The sequence below is a fragment of the Phyllostomus hastatus genome, unplaced genomic scaffold (assembly GCF_019186645.2).
Source record: "Phyllostomus hastatus isolate PE091 unplaced genomic scaffold, TTU_PhHast_1.1 phas_contig_524, whole genome shotgun sequence".
NCBI classification, from domain to species: domain Eukaryota; kingdom Metazoa; phylum Chordata; class Mammalia; order Chiroptera; family Phyllostomidae; genus Phyllostomus; species Phyllostomus hastatus.
In genome coordinates this window covers 6,147,778-6,171,368 of record NW_025333900.1, presented here as the reverse complement: position 1 = coordinate 6,171,368, position 23,591 = coordinate 6,147,778, and the positions used below count along the sequence as shown (strand labels likewise).

The following is a 23,591-nucleotide window of genomic DNA, read 5'->3' as shown; positions in this document are numbered from 1 at the left end:
TATTTGGTTGGGAATATTTGGTTGAGATTACATCCCAAACAATGGGATGTAATCATGTAACAAGAAAGTCATATTGAATTCACACCAGGCTTGCTTCCTTTAAAACTGTAGTTCTTAAATTTAATGATTTGTTCTTTTTAAAATTGAAATCTACAGAATAATAAATCCTTCCAGTTTACATTCTAACTAAGAACATTAGTTTCTTTTTGATAGTTAGATAATATATTTAGTAGTTGAGTGTGGAACAGCAGTATAAACACTAAAATGAAAGAGTAATGCTATTTGGCACATGGATTATGCTCTTAACAGGCAGAATGCTGGTAATTTTTGTGAAATTTTTTTCCTTTCTCTTTTTCAGAGATTGCTTGCATCTGGTTAATGTCATGGTCACACATAAAGGAAGGAATAGGGAAGTTGAAGTAAGTAGTTAGAAATACTTAAGAACTAAGTGATGGGGACAAAACTAAGCAACCCACGTAAAGACCAGTAATGGCAAGAGTTTGGGGCCCTACCTCCATTGACACCATTAAGTTCCCCACAGTTCTCAGGAGGTCGGTGTGACACCTCAGACAGCAACTCCAGTCGGCTGACGGCCTGTTCCAGTCTTTCCACCAGGCCCTGCAGCTCTGCCATTCTAGAAGAACACAGGAGCAAACGCAGGCCGTGTGAGCGACAGGCAGGATTCACAAGCTCACACCATCCCACTTAACAGCAACAAGAGGGAAATAAAAATAACTGACAAGGTCTTTAATTACTTAGAGAGTATTTTCACATGTCAGGAATATATGTGAAATGCAAAAGAATGTAAAACTTAGAACAAAACCTCTCACAAGTTTTATTGAGTTTATTTGTATTCAATTCAATGACTTTCACAAGCCCTGTATGTAAGATACAAAAATTCACTCTCTTTACACCATTATCAAGTGTTTCCTTGGGTACTTCTTTGAGCTATGATACAATCTATGCCTAGCACTTACTTAAAAGCCCAGAAATATATGTTTTGCAATTAATATTGTCAACTTTTATTGCTAAATAGTGGGAGCATATTTTAACCATTTCCAATCATTCTTTGTGTTAAAATATAATTCTTTAGGGGACACTGAACCCATGGATATCCCTTGTTTACTCAATGACTAAACCAATAGCCCAGTACAGAAGAACTGTGAGTTTGTGAAACTGTGCATCATTTAGTGGGCCAACAAAGGCCATCACCTCCACAGCAGACTGTCTTCTACTTACCATTAGCTTGTTTCAGTGCTTGTTGCTAAATTATTTTAAGTTGCAATTATTCTGAATGGTGGAGATTTCCATTTAAAACATTGAAGGTGGTTATTTCCCTTTGATGTTGGTTACTTTTAAACAAAATTCAGTTTTAGGTGGGATGGTGTTTTGGAGACAGTGATCTTTAGTTACACAATACTCTTGGTTGAGATGAACTGGCTTTGAAGCTGAATAAGGAATTGGGGGTAAAAGTGAAGCTGGGTATCTATTCAACTTCAGCTTCCCAACAGGATAGCTACACTGAGTGCATACAAAATGAGTACCTGAAAATTACTGGCCCTGGAATGTAATGTTATTAAGGCAACCTCTGAGGAATGGAACCCAAACTCATTTGGCCAGATTCATGAGATCCAGATAACAGGTACCATAACTCTGACCATACCAACCTGTGATTTTGCTCTTGGCAAAATCAGGCTGCAGCCCCAGAGAGAGTAAAACAGTCCTCATGGCGGTGTCTGTTACTTCTCACTGTTAAACACTTCCCGAACATCATTCTGAGCTGCGGAGGACTGGCAGGCCGCTGCATCAGAGACAACTCTGCCTCACAGCGTGGGTAAATGTTATTGCTCTAAGACATGTAACTATTTTCTATTTCTGCCAGGAACCAGGTAATGCACTTTTCTTTTGTATTTTGTAGTCTGTTAGTTTTGAATTTAAATGAAATGACGATTTGCCACTGTCTTTTTAAAAAACCAGGTTATACTTATCAAAACACTTGGCTAGCTCTGTAATTCTGTATCCAAATGTCAGATGGTCATCAGATACAGATGGGGAAGGTTCGCTGTCTATTTTGGAAAGTCACCTCCTCTAAAAATGCCAGCAGCTACTCTTTCAAAATATGGGGCAGTGTTCTCTGCATGTCTGAAATAAGCAACTAATCCCAAAGGGATTCAAAATTAGAAGTTTCTCATCTATTCTTTTCTTCTTAACGTCAGAGTTTTTGCTTCCATCGCAAGTGAAAAAAAAAAAGGAAGGAGAAAATTAATTGAATCCATTACGTAAGCTTGTAAGCGAACTAGGTATCCTGTAGGTGGGTGAAGGCCATTTGAGAAATGATAAAAGTCCCTCAAATCTTTTAATAGTTGCCCATCTGTTCACAGTTATCTATGTTCCCTGTTACTCAATTTGCCAAATGTTACTGCCATAGACCAAGCCCATGGTAGAAAAAAATGTGTTTGTTTTCTTAGCAAGCTTCCTATACCCCAACAGAAAAGCACCAAGCACCCCCCAGCAGCTCCAGAGCTGTTTTAGGAAGGCCTGTTACATTTCACACATAGGACTGCTGTCTCTGGCTGTGGCTTAATCAGCCTCCCAGACAAGGCCCTAACCGCACACTATCTAATAGTGCTTCACACGTTGAGAGACAACAGGAGTTAGCCTGTAAACTGCAGGGCTGGGCAGAGTGGTGTGGAATGCAGTCTAAAATGGAATCAGATGTCACTTCATGTAAAATCACCATAAAATGAAGTTATGCTGCACAGCCTCTTAAGAGGTCAAAATACAGTTCATGCAAAAAAAAAAACAAAAACAAAAAACCAAAAACAAAAACTGGAAAGATGCCTCTGGGTTTAAAATTTTAAAACAGTTTCTAGGAGAAATAGAAGGACAAATAAAGAATACACCAGGACACCAAAAACATACAAGTTAGTATTCCCAGTGAAAATGTCGGGGTCCAAGACAGCTGTGCCCTCTTCTCCCAAAATATACACACACATGCACACACACACACAGGTGTGCACACACACTTCTCCCCACATGTGCCCTCAGGTGCTAACTTGGCTCTCAAGAATGAGGAATGGACAGAGCTGTAATGCTCCAAATTCTTCCCAGGCAGCTCCATTCACACTGGTATTTCAAAATGGATTGAGCTTAGTTTTGATGAGGAGGTGGGAGCCAGGAATTAAGAATTAGGCTGAAGAAGTAGATAGGGCAGTCAAAGCAAATGCCGACAGTGAGATCAGACTCAGAAATGAGGAATGAGCCAGGGTCAGGGGACAGATGGATGAGTTTAGATTAGGAAGCCAGCGAAGGAGGGAATAATGGCAAGATGGTGGATGTAAGATGTTCAAAGAATCAAATGAGAAGCAAAGAGAAGCCAGATGTGCAGCTGGAGAATTAAGACACTGGGTTAGATGCTACTGCTCGGATTTTCTAAATAAGTAGAAGCCAACCCTGAGCTGAGGCCTCCTACAACCTACAGCTTACAGAGGGTAAGCACCAGTATCTGATCAGAGTGTGTGGGTGGGTGCAAAGAAAAAGGTGGAGGAACATGGAATTTCACAACTTTCTCTTTTTAATGTTTTAGGAAATGATACTTGGAGATTAATCTTAATTCTTTGTTTTGTATTTTTTAAGTTTTCTCTTTTCTTTATAATGGTATGTATAACTTATGCTTGTTTGTCATTTTTTTAATTTGAATTTCTCCCTCACTTTTCCTTTAAACTTTAATTTTTATTTTTATCAAAGACAAACATGAGCAGATGTAAAGAGTAGACAGTTTTTCAAGGATTATGACAAGACACAACAGTCCCCTAAATGCTGCCTTCCATTCTTTGTCTTGAGAGTTAGTAGTTACAAGTATTTTAACTGTTTACTTTAGTAACTGCCCCTTTGTCTCTAAACAATATGCTTATAGATCTACGTCTTATTTGTTTTCTTCACTTTTATGCAGTATCCATTGAGTTCTTACCAAAAAAAAGAGGGTTTACCTTTTTCTTGCCCCGTCCCTACCAGCACAAACATGTATATTTCCTTTCAGCCCATCTTCGCAAAAGTGTTATATCCCAATTTTTGTGTGACCAATGATGAGTGTTAACACAATTATGACTATTCACTGCTGAACCATCACATGTACTAAGATTATTTTTCATATTTTGCACAACTCGTTTTCCTACAGCCATGTTTTTCAGCTTCTCAGTTTTCTATACACTTAAAAATTAATCATCTCCAAACTCTTGCTCCAGTTGTGTAAGACCCCTTTCAATGGGACCAAACACATGTGAAATTCTTAGATCTTCCTTCTCAGAGGTACCTCTTCTGCAGACTTCAATTGCATGACTGCTACACGTCTATAAACTGGCGTCTGCCTTCACCTTCAATGAAGGTGAAGAGAGAAATGATCATTCTAAGGATTTATCTCCCCCACCCCCTTATGTGGTATTACCTATTTTCTGGACTCTATCCTCCTCTTTTTTAGTATATTTCCTTAATTGGAAAGAGCATTGTCTTGTGAAAAATAGTATATGAAAGGTCAAATATTTTGAGATCTTGCAAGCCTGAAAGGATCTTTATTTTGCTCTCACACTTGATTGGTGGTTTGGGTGAGTACAGAGTTCCAGGCTGGAAATTTTCCTCAGAATTTTAAAGGCATTGCTTCAATGTCTTCTAGCTCCCTACATTGCTATTTAGAAGTTCAAGCCATTCTGATTCTTCATCCTAGGGATGTAACCTGTGTTCTCCTCCCTGGAGGAAGTTTCTGGGATCTTCCCTTTGTCCCCAGTGTTTGGAACTTTCATGATGATATGCTTTGTTGTTGAACAAATATAAATGATTTTCAAGAGGTATAGAAAAGGTAGGAAAATGGGCATTGCATATTGTATGTCTCTGGGTGAGTTTATAAACCAAATTTTGGTGGTTTTTTTTTCAGATAAAGAAGTTAGCATTCTAAATATTTAAACAATTAAAACATCTCTCACACCAATTTCATCCACTGCAACAAGGATATAGGCAGCATTTGCAGAAGTATCTCTGAGAATAATAAGGTGTGTGAAAACATAATCTAGGAGAAAAGACAGCTATCATAATTAAATTTATTTTTGTTTCATTGGTCCTTTAATAGAAACCATCCTCAAAGTACATATATTTGGTTCCTAACACTGTCCAATGCTCTGTCTACTCTCCAATGTTATACCAATGGTACCACAACTATGCTTAAAGCACTAAGAGAGAGAGCACATTTCTATTTTTCTCAGCAGCTTCTCACACTTTCAAACATTTTATAAGATCTCAATTTTTTTCTGACATCTTAGAGTAGGATGGTATAGAGGCTTTGGAGTCACCAACTGGAAGACATTGGGCAAAGAGCTTAATTTCGCTTTGTTTTAGTTGTTGCCTGTACATAAGGTTGCTAGGAGTATGCGTATGAATACACACTAAGTCTGGCACAAGGTCAGTGATAAACTCACTGGCTACTGTTAGAAGACATCCCATCTCATTTTGTTTTCCGCAGGCATAGTTATATCTACATACCACTATCTCCACTCCTCATGGATTTGAAACGCTCAGCAATCATCTAGAAGATCTGGCCAAGGAAAATGACTACCCAAAAGTTTTAGATCAGTACACTCATTATCTTTATTTTCAATATTTCATTTCTTTGAAAGAGATTTTCTCAAATCTATATGTGATGGACACTATAAGATGAAAATTTTGCTATGCAATTACTAGTTTTTTTAGTCGCATATTTTTCTCCTAAACATTTTTATAATGATTTCTTTTCTTTTAAATAGTCCTCTGCGAAGGACATAAGCACAATCTCTGTGGAATCATTTTTGGAAAATAACACTCCTTTATCTCTCATATTTTTCACCCAAACTATCTTATGCTTAGTGGTAAGAGGTCTATTAAGGTCCTGCCTACTCAGTCTAAGCAGTTATAAAAAGCAGCTTTCATAGTGGCTTTGAAAATTGGCATCCCATAGCCCAGAATAAATGGTGATAAGCCCAAAATAATAGCCTGTTGGTCTGCATAACATTCTTGGTATCTATAAGACATTTTGCCCAATTAAAATACCACCTTATGCTATCTTTTCTGCTAGCACAGGCCCACCTTGCCTCCCAGGGAGATTACTCCAAGCTCTTCATGGGCTGATACTCTTTGTATCTCCCACTGAGCCTGCATGCTGCTGTGTACATGGAGAATTCTATAAATACTTTTGATTGACTAATTAATTGGCTACCACTCCTGTCTTTCCCTCGCTTGCCCACATCCTGGCATAATCTCAGATCAAGCGGAAAGCCAGATTTTCACAGGAGAAATTTCCATTTAAAAGAAGACACTAGATTAGTTTTTCTCATTTAAAACCACAGTGGCTTCCTCCACACTTGCTTTCTCTAATGTGAACCTTAGGCTTTTCCAAAGTTCCTCTTTACTTTTAGGATTTCAAAATTATTAAAACTACACATTATCTAAAGGACTTTGTAAATTCTTCACAGCAAGTTCTTAAAGACAAGGCAGAATGCTACTTTGATAATATTTTCATGTTAATGAAATAGCTGAGTCTTCTGGGAGTCTGGATTGCTAGTTTAAAGCTCTCTTAATAGGCCAAAGGTGCACAAATGATCGTGGTGAGAGTGTCTCTTCTGATTCTGTAAGGGAGACCTAGGTCCAGCAGATTCTAAAGATCAAGAGCCGAAGATTAACTAGGAAATAGAATTGCAGTGACAGTTAGGAAACTGAAGACTTTTCAAACCTTTTGTCATGGTGAGGCTGGACAGCTGGCTTATAGGTGAGCTCTCTGAGAACAATGAAGTGGCAATAGATGACTTTCTCTAACATTCCATCCAAATTAAAAAATGTTTGTTAAACTACTGTCAAACCAAACTGTACTAGATTGTTAAATTCTCTTTCCCATGACTATATGAATTACCTTCTTTCCTTTCTCAGGAAGCTACCAATCACTGGGGGGAAGTGATCTGGTAATTCACTATTACTAACTAGAGGAAAAATATGTATAGAAAAACCAACCATGATATTTATTCACTCATTCAGTGACTGGTTCAATGAATATGCTTGTTTCATTCATTCAGTTAGTCCCCACGATCTGCTAAGTGCAATGCTCATATCTGGAAAATCAGGAGAGATTAAAATACATTTCCTGCCCAGCTGTAGTGGGAGGGGGCTGGAACAGACCCTGCTCAGTCAAGCCAAAGAGTTGTTTCACTGAGAGATACATTTGAGTTGCCAAGGTGCCCGCCTTCATATCTTTTGCTTGCTCTCCTACAGAGCATTTTCGGAGCCAGCTTCTCACCTAACAGAGGAAAAAAAGTTATTTTTTTCTATTTCTATTTTCTTTTTATTGTGAAGAAGTTCCAAGAGTTGCTGAGTTTTGAAATGTTATAATCAGATTATAAGAGATCAGACAGTTACACAGGAAAACAACACTTTAAATCTTTCACAAAACTGGAGAGAACATATCTGTGATCCTGATGAGCCAACTGATTCCTCTAAAGCCTCTAGTAATGTCCCATTACAGAGAAAAAAGCAAATCTTCGGATGGATTTTCAAAAGGACCTCACCCCAGCTTTCTCTACTTCACCATGCTCCTGAGGTTCAGTCACAGAGACAACTCACCCACTCCCCTATATGCTGCCCACTCTCTCCTCTTTGCTGTGGTTCTGTTGTTTCCACTGTCTCGAGGGTCCTTCCTAGTACCGATGCACCCATTTTCCAAACTCCAGCTTCTCTGCAAGTCCCACAAATCTGAGGTAACTTTCCTTGAGGTAGTAACTTCCTTGCATCTTTATCAAATCCACAGTAGACCATAGAAGGTAAAATGAACAACCACATATAGACACAATACAACCCTATGATAGACACAAACAGCCCAATTCCATTTGCCCTCTGGATTCTTGTGGTACCACTCCTTAGAACCATCCCTGATCAGTCTTGTAACAAATATTTCTCCTTAAGGTTGTAATCTCTGAATATAGGAGGCTAGGGCTTACAACATGAGATAGTGGAAAAAAGCATTTTTTGGATTCAGAGAATCTTAACTTGAGACTCTGCCCCTTAATTGACAGCCAACATCACTGGGCAGATTACTTAACCTGTCTCAGTCTCAATTTCTCACTTCCAAAACATAAACTCATTCCTTCTTCATTCACTGACTTAAGGAAATCATTTATGAATGTGTTTGGGCTGTTCTGTGATGGTTGCTGGGGCCACACAGGTGGGTGAGACACAGACTCTGTCCTCAAGGCACCACGATCTTCTTGAGGAGAGGAAAGTTCAGCTATTGGGAACAGGCTGGTAAGCTAGGACACCAGGCCACAGGGAACCGGGTAATTTCAGCAGGAAAGAGCCCACTGGGAACTGAGACCTCGGGGAAATCTAAGTACATATCATGAAGGCTGGCTCTGTGCCTTGACTTGGGGTGGTGGGACTGGGTATGGACAGAGCCATAAGAAAATGGACTCTGAAGGCTGAGTTGGACCAGGATAGGCCCCTATTCCACTCCACTATCATGAAGTGACAACTCCTTTAGCTAACTGTGAGCGAAAGACTCCTGCCAGAAAAAGAACTCCCTCCCCAAATGCCGCCATGACCCTTTCAAGGCCCCAATACTGTTGGAGAAGCTCTTTCTATCCCAGTCCCCACATTGTCCTTCTGCTCTTGTTTGGGCCACCGAGGAGACAGAGGTCAGAGAGGTGTTTCTAGGAGTTCCACTGGGGAGAAGAAAAGCCATGGGGACCCCGCTGGGCAGGCTTCTCATCGATCGTTTGTCCCTCCACAGAGTAACTGCATTGTTTTCCTTGTATCCAGAATATATAAGAACTGTTAAACTCAGTAATAGGAAGACAGACACTTCAGTTTAAAAATGGGCAAAATATCTGTATAAACATTTTCCCAAAGAAGATATGCAAAAGCCAACAGTACATGTAAAGATACTCAACATTAATAGTCATTAGTGAAATACAAATAACCCAATGGGATGGCTACAACCAAAATGATAGATAATAACAAGTGCTGGTGCAGCTAAAGAGAAATTGACACCCTCCTATATTGCTGGTGGGAATGTAAAATGGTACAGCTGCTGTGAAAAACATTTTGGAAGTTTCTTAAAAAGTTAAGCATACATTTGCCATATGACCTAGCCATTCCACTTGTAGTTATCTAGTCAAGAGGTACAAAAACATATGTGTACACACAATAACTTATATACAAATGATCATAGTAACATCATTCATAACAGCCAAGAAGAGGAAACAACCTAAGTTTCCATCAGTGAATGAATCGATAAACAAAAGGTGGTATATCCATACAAAAGAGTATTACATACCAATAAAGAGGAATGAAGTAGTGATACATGATACAGTGTGGATGAACCTCCAAAACACTCTGCTACATGAAAGGACCAGAGGCAGAAGACTGTGTGTTCCAGAATTCCATTTATATGAATATTTAGAAATAAGCAAATTTGTAGGGACAGAAAATAGATTAGAGGTTACCTAGGGCTGAAGACAGAAATGGGGAGTGGTTGTAAATGGGCACAGGGCTTCTATTTGAAGTGATGGAAATGATTTTAAAATAGGATTGTGGTGGCAGCTGTACAATGCTGTGGTGTAGTAGTAAGTACTGAATTGTGAATGTAAAGTGGATGAATGTCATGCTATGCAAAATTTTAGTTCAACAAAGCATTAAAAAAATAAGTACCACTCCTTTTGCAAAGGTATAGTTGGAAACCTGCTAAATCTGAGTAACTTGATGCTTTCATCCCCCAGCAGAATGATAGGTGGTAAACTAAGCTTAGCCAGAGACTGCCCTGAGAGGCCACACTCCTCTCTCCTGGAACTAGTCACAGGGGCCAAGACGGGGGACAGAGTAGAGCAGCTGTTCTCACTGCTTCTCTCTCTCGTGCACCAGAATTAATGGGGAAGACGGGACTCCTAAATGCAGATTCCTGGGCCCCACTCTCAGCAATACTAATTCAGTGGTCCTGGGTATAGTCAGGAATCTGCATTTTTAAATACATGTCACAGTATGAGGCCCCACACTTTGAGAAGTCAAATAATAGAACAGTGCACAGGAATGCTATGGGAGCAGTATTGGGATGGAAGGATCAAGAAGTGGGGTGGTCAACTGGGCCCTCAGAAGTAGGGAGGCTACTAACGTTTGATTAGGAACTGAACTAAATCTCAAAGGATGAGGAGGTGTTATTCAGAGGGAAGGTAAGTAAAAGCATTCCTGAACTTATGGCCAGTTTGTGCAAAGATAGGAAAACAATACAGCCAGAAAATAAAAATATTTATTGAATATTCACTATATGCCAGGAGATATCTAAGAAAGGAGAAAGAGGGGATGGGTAGTTAGAAAGAGTGGCTGATAAAGCTGGAAAGGGACCGAGGTAATTACTACCAAGATGAGAGTGGATTGAAGATTTTGGAGGTTATAAAACGGGGAAAATCTGAGAACAGATTAAATGGGGTCAGGAGGGAAATGGAGAAGGCAGGGTGTCTTGGATGTCTCACTCTGTGGTGGGGTGGTGCCAGTTAAAACAGAGCTAGGGAGCGGAGGTGGCCAATGAAGAGAAGCAGCTCAGTTTTGGACCTGTGAGTTTCAAGTGTCTGCAGTGACACTGAGATGATAGTTGGCCCCTGCAAATAGGAACTCAAAGTTCAGGGGATTTGTGGAATGGAATTATAAGTATTACCCACCTAATAATAATAACTGCCCCAGGGTTCTTTAGCAGATTAAAGGAGACTTTGTGAACCATAAAGTGATGCCTGAGTGTTGTAATTTATCTCTGAACACTCCACAGCACTCACCATTCTGATCTGTCCCCAGTGAGTGCTCAATCTGTGAACTATTATTGCATGTGTTACCACCTCTCCTGTCCCCAAACACAACGACCATGACATCTCACACACCACTCTTCTGAGACCATGCCATAGATCAAATAAACTACAGAAACACTGGTGAGCAAAAGCTAAAGGGGAAAGCATTTCATATGGTCAGTTATTCTCACAGCATAACTAGAAATATTTTACTTTATTAAACCCTGTCATTTCAGTGTTAAGAACGCCATATCTCTCTGGAATAATGAAGGCAATAAAGCTTGCTGAAATTCTTCCCAATCTCAACATTCTGGAATTTATTGTAAGATTTATACATGTTTGAATAATGGATTCAGCAACTCTCTTAAAAGAAAAACCCTAAGGATCAGTCCTTAAGAGCTGGACCAGATTTATGCGTGGGCATTTTCAGTGTGTGACTGCGATCACTCAATTTAAAATAGCCGGGTGATGGATTTGGCCCAGGTGCTCTCCTCCAACCCCATTTCACTTCTTCTGTGTCTCCAGCCTCTGGGTCTACTTTCAGACTTGACTTCAATTTATTAGTTGTAACAAAATCAGTTTTCAAATAGAGCTGTGAGCCACGAAAAGACTAGAGGGGTTCTTTTTTTTGCTCTTTAGACCTGGGAGCCCAAAGGAAAGGGAAAACAGATAAAGAGCAAAGCGGAAAGAAAAGAATGGTGAGGTGTGGGAAAACCCCAGTGGGAAAGAGAATAAGGGAAGCTGTGGAAAAGAGGAGGGAGCTCCCAGTGACGCCAGGAAGGGATAACCCCACTGCAGCATGTGTTCAAAACGCACGCAAAAAGCAACTTGGGGCAATGAATGCACAATACAATACACAGATGATGTATTATAGATTGTACACCTAAAGTGTATATAATTTTATTAATCAATGTCACCCCAAGAAATTCAATACAAAAATTTAAAAAGGAAACACAAAAAGCAACTCTCTGACTCTGAAAGATAAACAACAGTGGGTGAATTGAGGGGGGCAAACAAAACTCGAAAAAGCCCATTTGGCTGTGCGTTTCTGGGTTTATTTCATTTCTCTCCAGAGCTGGCTCAAAGGTCGGAACTGTGCAGGGGGTGCAGGCAAGAAAAACTCCCAGAAAACCTCCTCTTTTGGCCAGGAAGCCTGGGAAAGACTCCCCTGCAAATTGGAGAATATGAGGGAAAGACCAGGTTTTCTCTTTTTTCTAATGTTTCTTCCTTAAGTGATCACAGTCACAGAGTTGTATGGCATAAGCAGCTAAAAGTTCCTCCAAAAGAAACCTGGTCTCACTGCCAAAGAATTGTGGAAAGGGGCCTTTGTGGTTCAAAGAGTGTGGGAGAATCCCTGTTATTTATTTTTTTCCCTCTCACTTTTCTCTCATGGCTTTGCCTTGAGGGTGACTCTAGTCTATACTGCAGCATCATGAGCAACTAAAACTTCCAGAGAAATTTAATATTTCTGGCCGGAAGACCTAGAAAAAAAGCTCTTAGGGGTGGGGAGGTTGTGAGAGGAATCTCAAAGAGGAGAGAACTGGAAAAGGGGATCCCCTTCTTGTATGCATGAAAGAATGTAGGCCCCAGTCTCCCCTCTGGGCTGTGCAGATGTGAGACAGATCCAAAGGCTTTCAGAACTACACTGTGACATAAGCCACTGCTCAAGTCCCAGATTAACCCCTGAATTGTGCTGCCGTGAGACCCAACACAGCACAGCAAAGGCTTTGAAACATGAACTGATGTTGGAACCACTGCCTACAGACTGTAAGAACTGGGTTAACTACTGGATAAGACAAAAAACTCAGCACTTAAAAAAGATTCAGAGTCTCGACACAATGCTCATAATGCCAACAATACAACCCCAAAATGGTTGATGTGCAAGAGACTGTGGAAATGCTTTCAGTTCTTAAAGAAAAAGACAATCAACAACTCCAAAATGGCACAGATATTGAAATGATCAAATTTATAAGAGCTATTTTAACTATGTTCCAGGAGATAAAGGTAAACACTCTCGAAATGGATGGAAAGATAGAAGTTCTTAGAAGAGACACAACTTATAAAAAAGAAACAAGTGAAGATTTTAGAACTGAAAAATATTAGGCTGGCCAAAAAGTTTGTTTGGTTTTTCCTGTAAGATGGTTCTAGTAGCACTTTGTTGTCTTTAATGTCATTCAAAACAATTTTATTAGATTGTATGGTGACAGCTGTCATATTGGCATGCAATGAAAATACTTACCAAAGTTGGTGAATTTTTGTGTAGCCATTTTAATATTGAAGATGGAAGAAACTGCATAACATTTTTGGCATATTATGCTTTATTATTTCAAGAAAGATAAAATTGCAACTGAAATCAAAAGAAGATTTGTGCAGTGTATAGAGAAGGTGCTATGACTGATTGAACATGTTAAAAGTGGTTTGCGAAGTTTCCTGCTGGAGATTTCTCGCTGGACAATGCTCCCTGGTTGGGTAGACCAGTTGAAGTTGATAGCAATCAAATCAAGATGTTAATTGAGAGCAACCAACATTATACCATGCAGGAGATAGCTGACATACTCAAAATATCCAAGTCAATAAAGTTATTGGTGAAAATGAAAAATGTGTCTTTTATTTTACAGAAAAAAATCATACAGACTTCTTGGCCAACCCAATACAATAACAATAAAAAACACACTGGATGAGCTCAATGGTAGAACAGAGATGAAAAAGGGAGTATCAATGAACTTGATGACATAAATACTGTCTATTCTGAAGAACAGAGAAGAAAAAAGGTTGAACAACAACAAATGAACTGAGCCTAAAGAGTCTGTGGGAAAATATTAAAAAGTCTAACATTATAGTGTCACTGGAATCCCAAGTGAGGACAAAAACATTAGGTAGAAAACATATTTGAAGAAATAATTGCCCAAAACTTCCCAAACATGGTAAAGGCTATATGTTTACAGATCCAATGGCAGTGCTATCTACCTGGTCTTTAGCACGTACCTGCATGCACACATGATACCCTCCAGTGAGTGCCTCTGAAGGAGAGAAGAAGATGAGGGAAGTGAAGATATAACTGCCTAAAAAAATAAATAAAATGTGATGGGCTATCATCTCCTTTTGAGAGGTGTCCCAAGTACCAAGACCTTTACTTCTAAATGTCTCCCCTGAATCCAGCAGAACAAGGAATCATTAGAACTATGTCCAGCAAGAAGCTAGTTCATCCACCAACACTAAACTTGCAGAAAGTATTTACTACATTATAGACCATTGACTTTGGGTCAGAAAACAGAGGCAGGATGAGCTACAAAGAAATTTTTAATTTTTTGTATATAACCTAAAAGAATCTTGTAAAATCCTTTTACACACTTTTAGACATATAAAAACTTTCCCCAAAATGTGAACGGTTGTGAAGAATGTAACTTCCAGCACTCTGTAAACAGTGACATATAAAGGTAAAACTTCTATCGCTCGCTGAAATGTGTCCACTGAAATTCCTCACCATTCATTTTAAAGGAATACAACAACAGGCTGCTCTTTGCAAGTCATAAATTTTGCATAATTACATTTCTCCTTGAACTTGTATTTCCATTCTTATTTCCCTATAGAAGCTTATCCCAGCTTTATATATTTATGCCTTAATGTCTTTTATTCATTACCCTATCATACTTTTTTCTACATCAAAATAGGTATATACACTTAAATTGATCCAATGACCAAAAATGCTCTTCTGATTGTTACCACTGTTATTAGAATGCAACTTATCAAAATAATACAAATATTACAAATGTTAGCAAATAAACACTAAATGTAAATAAAAGCTAAATTTTTACTGGAAATCCCTCTCTTTTGAGCACTTTTATTCTTCAATTATTTTATGCCTATGTGGATGAGTATTTATATTACTAGAATGAGTCAAGATTGAAAACCAATTTGATTCTCAATTTTTGTTTTTACCAATGAAATTGCTGAGAAACTATTCACATAAATGAAGAGATAGGAATGGATGAGATTTACAATAGAAATGTTATTCAATTCTGAATTCCTTCTGAGTCATATAATGAACATCATGGTGATGAAATATCAAAATTATTTTACTCATCAGTGAAAGAAAAACTTGGGGAAGACTAAAATTTAGTGAGTACCTTGTCTCTTCATCCATCTGGGTATTCTCAGCCACTCATGACGGTCTTTGTTTAGGCAATTCACAGCTCTGTACACACAATTGTAGAAAACTTACAGTGCAGCAAGAAATTATGTTCTATGGGATGCAAATAAATTTTATCATGTGGAAGTTCAATTGACTTGCCTCTCAAACTAAGAAGAAGCCAGTGTTGAATCTATTAGGTAAATTAATTTCAGCATCTCTATCAATGGTCCCCTTTCCTTGTAGAATTTTCTGGTTCTCTCATTTTTTTAATATTTAAAAATGTTCATTTGTTATATTTCATCTCTTCTAAATTTCTCCTTTAACATCAGTTTATAATTTCATTAGATTTCCTTTTTTATTTAGAAAACATATGATTTTGCAAAGTCTAGGAATTAGAATCATTGACATTCTCATCCCTAAAACTGAGATTTTTCAAATGTCCCCCTTTTTTTGCCCTCTCCATTCCTTAGATTTTCACATCCTTGGACAATGCAATTTAATAAAATGAGTTAGAGATAGGCCTTTTTGTGAAGTGGACTAACAAGATAGGCCTTTCTTATGTAAGGTAGTCATAGAAAAGAAGGTGGGAGACACTATGTGCACGTATCTTTGGAAGTCTCTGCATGTAGTTAATGCACACAGTATAAAAATTGCTAGCCTAAAGTAGGAAGCAGAAAAACGAGTGTCACCCCTTTTTCTATACCACCTAGACTCATTTCCATTAACGACCTCTTTTTAAAGTTTTCAATTATTGGAGAACTTAAATTAAGTATTGTTCACTTTCCATTCAGAAGAGACACTGAGGGAAGAGGAGGCCCAATGAAGGGAGAGGCTGTTAGGAAGCGGGATGGAAGAAGGGCTGTGGAGGCGGCCCGCCTAGGGAACCTTGAACAGCCGGAGGGTACCATGAGAGTACTAAGACGTGCAGAAGAAGTGGGTATGGAGGAAAGATCAAAATTCAAACTTTTAAGAATTTTGTCCAAATACTTGTGAATCTACATTGTACCCCTGAAAATATCTAACCACAGTTTCTAGTATGCCAGAAGATGGTGCCGGGGGAAAAAGACTGTCTGTGTTTAATCTAATGCTTAGCAACGAATTAGATGGACTTTTCCATCAACCTACTAACTGGGCCAAATATCTGAGCCTCCTGCCACTTAAGAGAGGTGAGCGGAAGTACCATACAGTATTCCTTAGATGAAAAGACCACTCTTATGTCACACTAGTCTCTTACCTACACAATCTGGGCAATACACAGGCTTCTAAACTCAGATTCCATAAATTGTACACCCCAAGTACATATCAGACTATAATCAGACTGAAATGTGCATTCACCACTGAGAAGCCCATTATAGGTAGTTCTGGAAAATACAATTCTGGTGCAATTGGACTGCTTCTTGTTGCCTTAGAGTAAAACAATCAATTGATCTCATAAGAATCCACCCATTCTTCTGTGAATAAAACTAAATAGAAACAAAGCTGGACATAATGATGACAACCACCTAAGCAGATCCTTTCGGATCTGTGTTCATAGCTTAGTTCATCTTCTGATCTGTCTTAGGTCAGATCCTTCACTGATACTCATCTTTGCATCCCCTGTGATTTCTCACTGTGCTGGGCACATATCAGCCATTCAACATGGGGGAATGAATAATAAAGGGATCCCAGAGTTTCTCTGGATTTCAATGTGGACAGATGCAAAGTAATAAAGGTTATTTTCTCCCTCCACTGGGTACAAGTATAGACACAAGACAACCAATGTAGTCTACATACTACAAGGCCCGCCTTTGGTATCTCCAGCATCTAGCTTCTCCAGGAACCATGCTCCTCTTCAACACTGCCATTCAGACCATCTCACTTCTACTTTCAGTCGCCCAGGGCCCTCCTGCTCTTCTTTATTACCCCTTTCTATCAAAGCAAAAAACAGACTTATATTGTAGAATGGCCCTTAAGTACTGAGAACTGAGGCTAACAGGAACCTCAAGGTTATCTAATTCATCCATTCATTGTATAGGTGTAAAATTTTAAGAATTAAGGACTGCTGCACCTTCTCCACTTGGCTAATTGGTTAATGAGAAACCAGGATTATTAAATGCCTCATTAACTGAATAGGGCAGATGAAGGTGCCATCCATAATAATTGAAAGTTCTTCTGGTTTTAGACAACTTCTTATGTTTGTCCCTTTCTATATAAGGCTGTATATTGAAAAGGATACAATCCTATTGCATTTTTTCACTTCAAGATGCCATGTTATCTTTTAGTGAAAAAGGGGTTTACTAAACAGAAAAACAAAACGAGATGGAATTACCCTGGATATAAAAGCTCACATAACAAAAAGGCAAATACTGTATGATTCCACTTACATGAGGTACCTAGAATAGGCAAACTCATAGAGACAGAAAGTAGAACGATGGTTACCAGGGGCTGAGGGGAGGGGAGAATGGGGATTCATTGTTTCATGGGTACAGAATTTCAGTTAAGGATGATGAAAAATTCTGGAGAGGATGGTGTTGATAATTTCACAGGTTTGTGAATGCAGTCAATGCCACTGAATCATATAATTTAAAATGGTGAAAATGGTAAATTTTGTTATCACAATAGAAAATAAAATTCTAAAAAAATATCCGACAATGGCCTGTTCTGACCTTAGGGTGATTTCCCCCTTCCTAAGTAAAGTGGAAATATCCTGGAAAAAAAAAAAAACTGCAAAAGCTCATAGCCTGAATCACAGCAGACCTAGAAAGTGTCCAAGGCTAAAATGCCAGATTTCCAACTGGCATGTTACCAGAATAACCTAACTAATCATGTCAGAAACATTGGAGTACCCAGCAGGATACCATACAAGGACAATGTTAGTGAAGTTTAGTAACCACTTACGTACCTTGCTTAAAGTAATGTGCTTTTGACTTGACAAAGTTATCCTCCTTTTCATCCTAAACCCAGGCAATTTAAGGAGATGAAGATGCTCACAGTGATTGGGTTAAGGGGTCCTGCTGTGAAATTCAGTTTTAAAGTTTTAGATTAGTATTTCCCTATGCTTCTTAGGACATGAGTGTATAGATATTGCAATTAGAATTTAAGTAGGATGAGAAATCAGGCTGTCAGCTGTAGCTACTTTTTCTTAGTTTGGAGGAGTGAATAAGCTGGGTAGATACCACTGATCTACAAGTCAGAAGAATCAACCTTCCCTTTTGTTCATTAAAATGCATGGCACATTCACATTCACATAGAAGAACTCTTGCACATGTGTGTCAAGACACACAAAAAAAGTTTTCAAATCACATTCTTTGTAATAGAAAAACATGGGGTCCAACCCAAAAGCCCTTTAATAAGAGAATGGGTAAATAAAGTGTGGAATATTTGACAATAAATATGACATAGCTACATGCAACAATATGGATAATTCTTAAAAATATAACATTGAATTTTTGAAAGTGAGAATATAATATATGCCCTTTTTAGGAATCAAAAATAAGCAGACCTACACAACATATTATTCAGGAGTACGTACATATGCCATACAACTGTTTTACAATAAGGGGCATGGGGAATGGCTTAGGAGAAGCCCACAAAGAAACATGCAACAGCATAGGTAACAATCTAGTTCTTCCCCCGCCCCAGGCTTCTGTTTATTTGAACAGACTTATTGAGATTTAACTCACATATGACACAATTTATCCATTTGAAGCATATAATTTAATGATATGTGCAATCATCACCACAGTCAATTTCAGACCATTTTCATCAGCTCAAAAAGAAACTCTGTACCCTTTAACTAGCACCCTCCCTTACCCCAACTTCCAGCGCTAGGCAATGACTAACTGATGTTCTGTTTGTATAGATTTCCCTGTTCAAAATGCTTTCATGTGAACAGAAGTATACAATATATGTTTTTTGGTGACTAGGTTCTTTCACTTTGAATAACATTTTTGAGTTTCATGTATATATTATGTATTAGTACCTGATTTATGGCCAAATAATATCCAATTGTATGGATATACCACATTTTATTTATCCACTTATCAGTTGATGCACATTTGGGTTGTTTCCACCTTTTGGCTATTAGGAATGGTGCTGGTATAAACATTTGTATATAAGATTTTGTGTGGACATATGCTTCCATTTCTCTTGTATATATGTACTTGGAAAGAAATTGCTTTATTATATGGTAACTCTGTCTAACTTTTAAGGAGCTGTCAAACTGTTTTCCACAGCAGTGGCACCATTTGATATTCCCAGCAGCAGTGCACAAAGGTTCCAGTTCCTCCACATCCTCACCAACACTTTACTGTGGTTTTGATTTGCACTTTGCTGATGAATAAGGATGCTGAGCATCTTTTCATGTGCTTACTGGTCATTTCTTTGGAGAAATGTCCATTCACGTCCTTGGACCATTTTTATATTGGGTTATTTATCTTTTTATTATTGACTTATAAGAGCTCTTTATATATTTTAGATAACAGTCCCGTATTAGATATATGATTTTAGAATATTTTCTTCCATTTTGTGTTATCTTTTTATAAATATTTAGCTCTTAAGCCCTAGTTTTTAGAGTTGTGTGACAAGGGTCACAAAAGGTCATTTGAATGTAATGTTTATAGCTTATATAACTTAGAACCTTACTTTTATGTTTAAATAGTACATAATTAATGAATTAAAGACAAAACCTTATGCATAAAGATATCTGTTAGATAATATTTAAGACACCACAAAACACTGTAATGCCCCAAATAAATTAATGCTACTTTTGAAGACCTTTAACTCAATTCCTAGGTATGACTTAGGCCCTAGGAGAATCTGGCTCATTAATCCTTTCAAAAGTGTCCTCTTCAAACTCTGTCACATGGTAAATGGGGGTAGCAAACTACCACCAATAGTACAAGGCTCTACCCTCCCTTCCAGGCTTTGTTTTCCTCCCTCCTCTCCAAAGCCATGAATGATTTTTACGTTTTTAAATGCCTGGGGAAGAAAGAAGAAGATTTCACTACTGGAGAGAATTATATGAACTTCAAATTTCAGGATCCATAAATAAAATGAAACGCAGCTGTGTATTGCCTATGGCTGCTTTCAAGCTATAATGGTATAGCTGAGAAGTTATACTAAAGGGACCACATGGCCAGCAAAGCCTACTATCTAGCCTTTGCTCAAAAAGTTTGCCAAACTTTGTACATCGACAAATTGACTTCTCATTCAACAATGAGCAGCAAAAAACTATTTCCTACTAGCCAAGGCCAGCTCAATAGTCACCTTCATGATTCTTCATAGTCAATTTCTTTTTCTTTTAATAAATATTTATATTACACCTGGACTCTAATTATATTAAGGATTTTTAGATTTGGGGTTTCATGGATTAGTCTTTTCTTGCAAATTATGCAATTCCATTTCCAGAAGTCATGATCCAGCCACACTCAAGCTGTTGAGTTAATTATTTTAACAAACTTTTATGTCTGCTCATTACATGCCCTGAGTCAAATACTGTTCGGTGTTATAAGAACTACCAAAACCCATCCTTGTCCTCAAGAGGCTTGCAGTCTAATCAGACTCTAGTAACTATAAAAACAATTTCCTCAAAGATTACTACAGTAAAGATCACCCCACTGTTGTAACCTTAGATTGAATGGGTTTAGATATTTTACCCCACAATTTGAAGACATGTTCTTTAAATTAAAAGAAATCTTTACTCGCAGTAAAGAAATAGTACTCTGCAAACAATTCCGGTAAACTAAGGTGCATGAGTCCCACAGGCTTCTGCTTTCCCATGGCTCTAGAACCACGGGTTCTTGTTTTTTTCTCTTAAGTGTTCATCTCCGCCTTGGACGTTTGGATCCGATCCGAGCTCAGTATCTTAAATGCAGTTACCCATATTTACACATTGGAAAAAAAACGCATCAATTCAAGTATCGCTAAAACTTGCAGCCTATTTGTGATGAGAATAAAGAAAAGGCCATCCGAATGTGATCATCAGCCCTAAAAGTGATGACAGCGGCGCTGCTTCCATGAACAACCCTCTACCCAAAGCGGCCAGAGACCCAGCCGTGAGGTGCCTTTTTCAAGCTGTCCCTCAATGCCTCAGTTGCCTTTGCTTTTTTTTTTTTTTAGTTACTCATTGCCTCAAGTTAGGTTCTGCAGAGAAGCCAGGTCCGGTTTTTCCCCAGCACTCTCTGATACAAGGTGGCTGTGGTCAGACCCAGACCAATGACAGCCTCCAACCCTCCCCCACGCATTCCCCGCGCTAGGCTCAGAGCTCCGAGGGCAGACACCCGCAAAGTTTGACAAGCCTAGCGCGCGAGGCCACCAGCTCAGTTGCCAGCCTCCTCCCGGTCCGCACTAGTCTTCTGAGTGGCCCCAGGTGCCTAGGGCAGGGGGCTCCGCGGGGGGCGGCAGGAGCTTTGCTGCGCTGGGGCGGCCTCCCGAGCGCAGGGCCCTCAGGCATCCTTCCCAGGCTCCCGCCAGCGTCCCCGCCCCAGGTTCGGGGCGTCCTGCCCCCACCGGCGCCCGCACCGCCTTTTTCCTCCCACGCCGCTTCCCGGCCTCTCGGCATCCCACCCATTCAGCGCAACTTCCGAGCCCCGGCCATGGGAGCCCCCCACACCTGCACCCAGGGCCCTCCTCGCTGTCACCGGGCCCAGGCGCTCCGAGATTACCTGCTTGGGTGCCCTGGGGTCTTGTCCTCGGCGATGCAAATCCGTGTTCCGCCACTCGAAACCTCCTCCCGCTAGTCCTCCTCCCCTCCTCCCCCTCCCCCTGGATGGGAGTCGGTGTCAGTCACGCTGCTTCTGGGGAGAGTCGCCAGCGGCTTCCGGGAGCTCCAAATACAGACAAGCCAAGGGGGAGAGAGAGGGAGAGCAAAGCTACGCGGGTGGGGAGTGGAAATAAAGGGGAACAGAGAGGAGAGGAGGATGGAGGAAAGGAGGGGCAGATGGGCCGTGGGAGAAAAGAGAGGGAGATGGGGAAACAAGAGGAAGGGAGAGAGAGCCTGCCAAGCGCCAGGCTGTGAAAGCAATGAAGTCATCGCACCAAGCAGCATTGCAAAGTCTGGAAAGATCCAGGAAGCTCCTGGCTGAACAAGCCACAGGCAGATTGGACCTCAAAAGACTTGTGCAGAGAAATGATGGGCTCTTGGGAAGCAGGAGGCAGAGCAGCCTATCCTGCAACCCCAGTAGGTGGATAAAGACACTGATAGGAGAGGGAGTGAAGGTGTAGCTTTAGCTGGGCATCAAGTTCACATGCACTCATACCTTAAGACATTTTAAATGTATTCTTAAAATGTATTTTACATACAGCATCTTTAAAGGAAAAAAATGTGCCTGATTATTTTAAAACAAATGTACCCCAAACCAATCTACTTTTCAAGTGTGAATTTGTGGCCATTGCTCCGTTATACATTGATTATAATTACAAAATTGTGAGGCTTTTTACTTTTTTGTTTGAACAACTAGAAGAAAAACATTGATTTTCAATTTTCATCAGTTTATTTGAATTTGCAAAAGGGGACTTGAAGTTCTTTGTTGAATGAATGCCAGGAAAATAATTACTGATAAGAGAAAAGGGGGGGGGATGTAATTGATACTTTTTAAAACAAAATATCCAAACAAACGCAGAGATGAGTATCTAAAAAGCCAGCAATCTGTGTTGATGATAAAATTGGGTCTAATTTATTTCTATGCGTTACAAGAGCTTATTCTGACCCCATAGGTCACAACTTAAATGAAAGTCACTTCTATTTCACATTGCTCTTGGCTATCAGTGAAGGTGAGGAGTAACTTTTTGCTCTCCTTTGTCTAGAAAGAAGGAAAACAAAATGACATAAACTTGAGAAATGAATTTATACACTGCATACATCCAGAATCAGTGCCATCCTTATTGTGTGCATGCCTTGCACTTGGTAGGTATCATGTGTTGAGAGCATTTATGTTCCAGTGATATGAAAAATAATATATCTATAATATCAACTTGTGTGGATTCATTGGAAACTTCCAAACATCCAGTCTAATAGGACTTTTTTCCTTAGCATTAACTTCAACAAATATTAATAGAACATTTCCTTTAGCTAAGTATATTTTGCATTGGAGTATAAAGTATTATGGAGTGTAAAAGGAAATAAGACAAAAATCCTGCCTTTCAGTTTATAATATAGCAGGAAGATAAAGAGAATGTAAAAATAACCACAGTATAAGGAAGGCTGAAAAAATATCCTAAGAGAAATATGAGCAAAGCTTCATGGCTGTGCAGTAAAGAGGCAGTTTACTTCTAGTACTGGAGATCAGAGAATGGGTCTGGGTGAAAGTGAGAGTTGACCCTTCACGCAGAAATAAAACAATAAGACTGGGTGGTAGGGGAAGGACACTCAAGATGAAAGGAGCAGCAGGGACAAAAGTGGGGGAGGTGACAAAGGATGGACATGTATAAAGGACAGTCAGTGAGCTTAGCTGGAACGGAGAGTTAAGGGAGCCAGATCTGGGAAGGAAGGGTAGGTGTTTGAACCCTCAGGGGCAGACAGTGGGGCACTACTGACAGTTTTGCAGCAGAATCACGACAACAAGAGTTATTTTGGTTATTCTCTCCATGATTGGAAAGAGGTAGGAGGCAAAGAAAATCCTCGACGTCTTTCACTTTTGCTTGAG

The 23,591-nt window shown here is 39.4% G+C and overlaps 1 protein-coding gene across 1 annotated transcript in view; it reads right to left on the bottom strand.

The window, feature by feature from the left end:
• CAP2 (cyclase associated actin cytoskeleton regulatory protein 2) overlaps positions 1-21,895 on the bottom strand; it is a 141,086-nt gene extending 119,191 nt beyond the window's left edge. Inside the window, exons 1-2 of the mRNA XM_045847188.1 lie at positions 21,612-21,895; positions 513-634 (exon numbers count right to left, since the gene is read on the bottom strand). Coding sequence (XP_045703144.1) covers positions 513-633 — 121 coding nt within the window. The 5' untranslated portion in view covers position 634; positions 21,612-21,895. The remainder of the gene's footprint in view (positions 1-512; positions 635-21,611) is intronic.
• Positions 21,896-23,591: the final 1,696 nt, after the last annotated feature.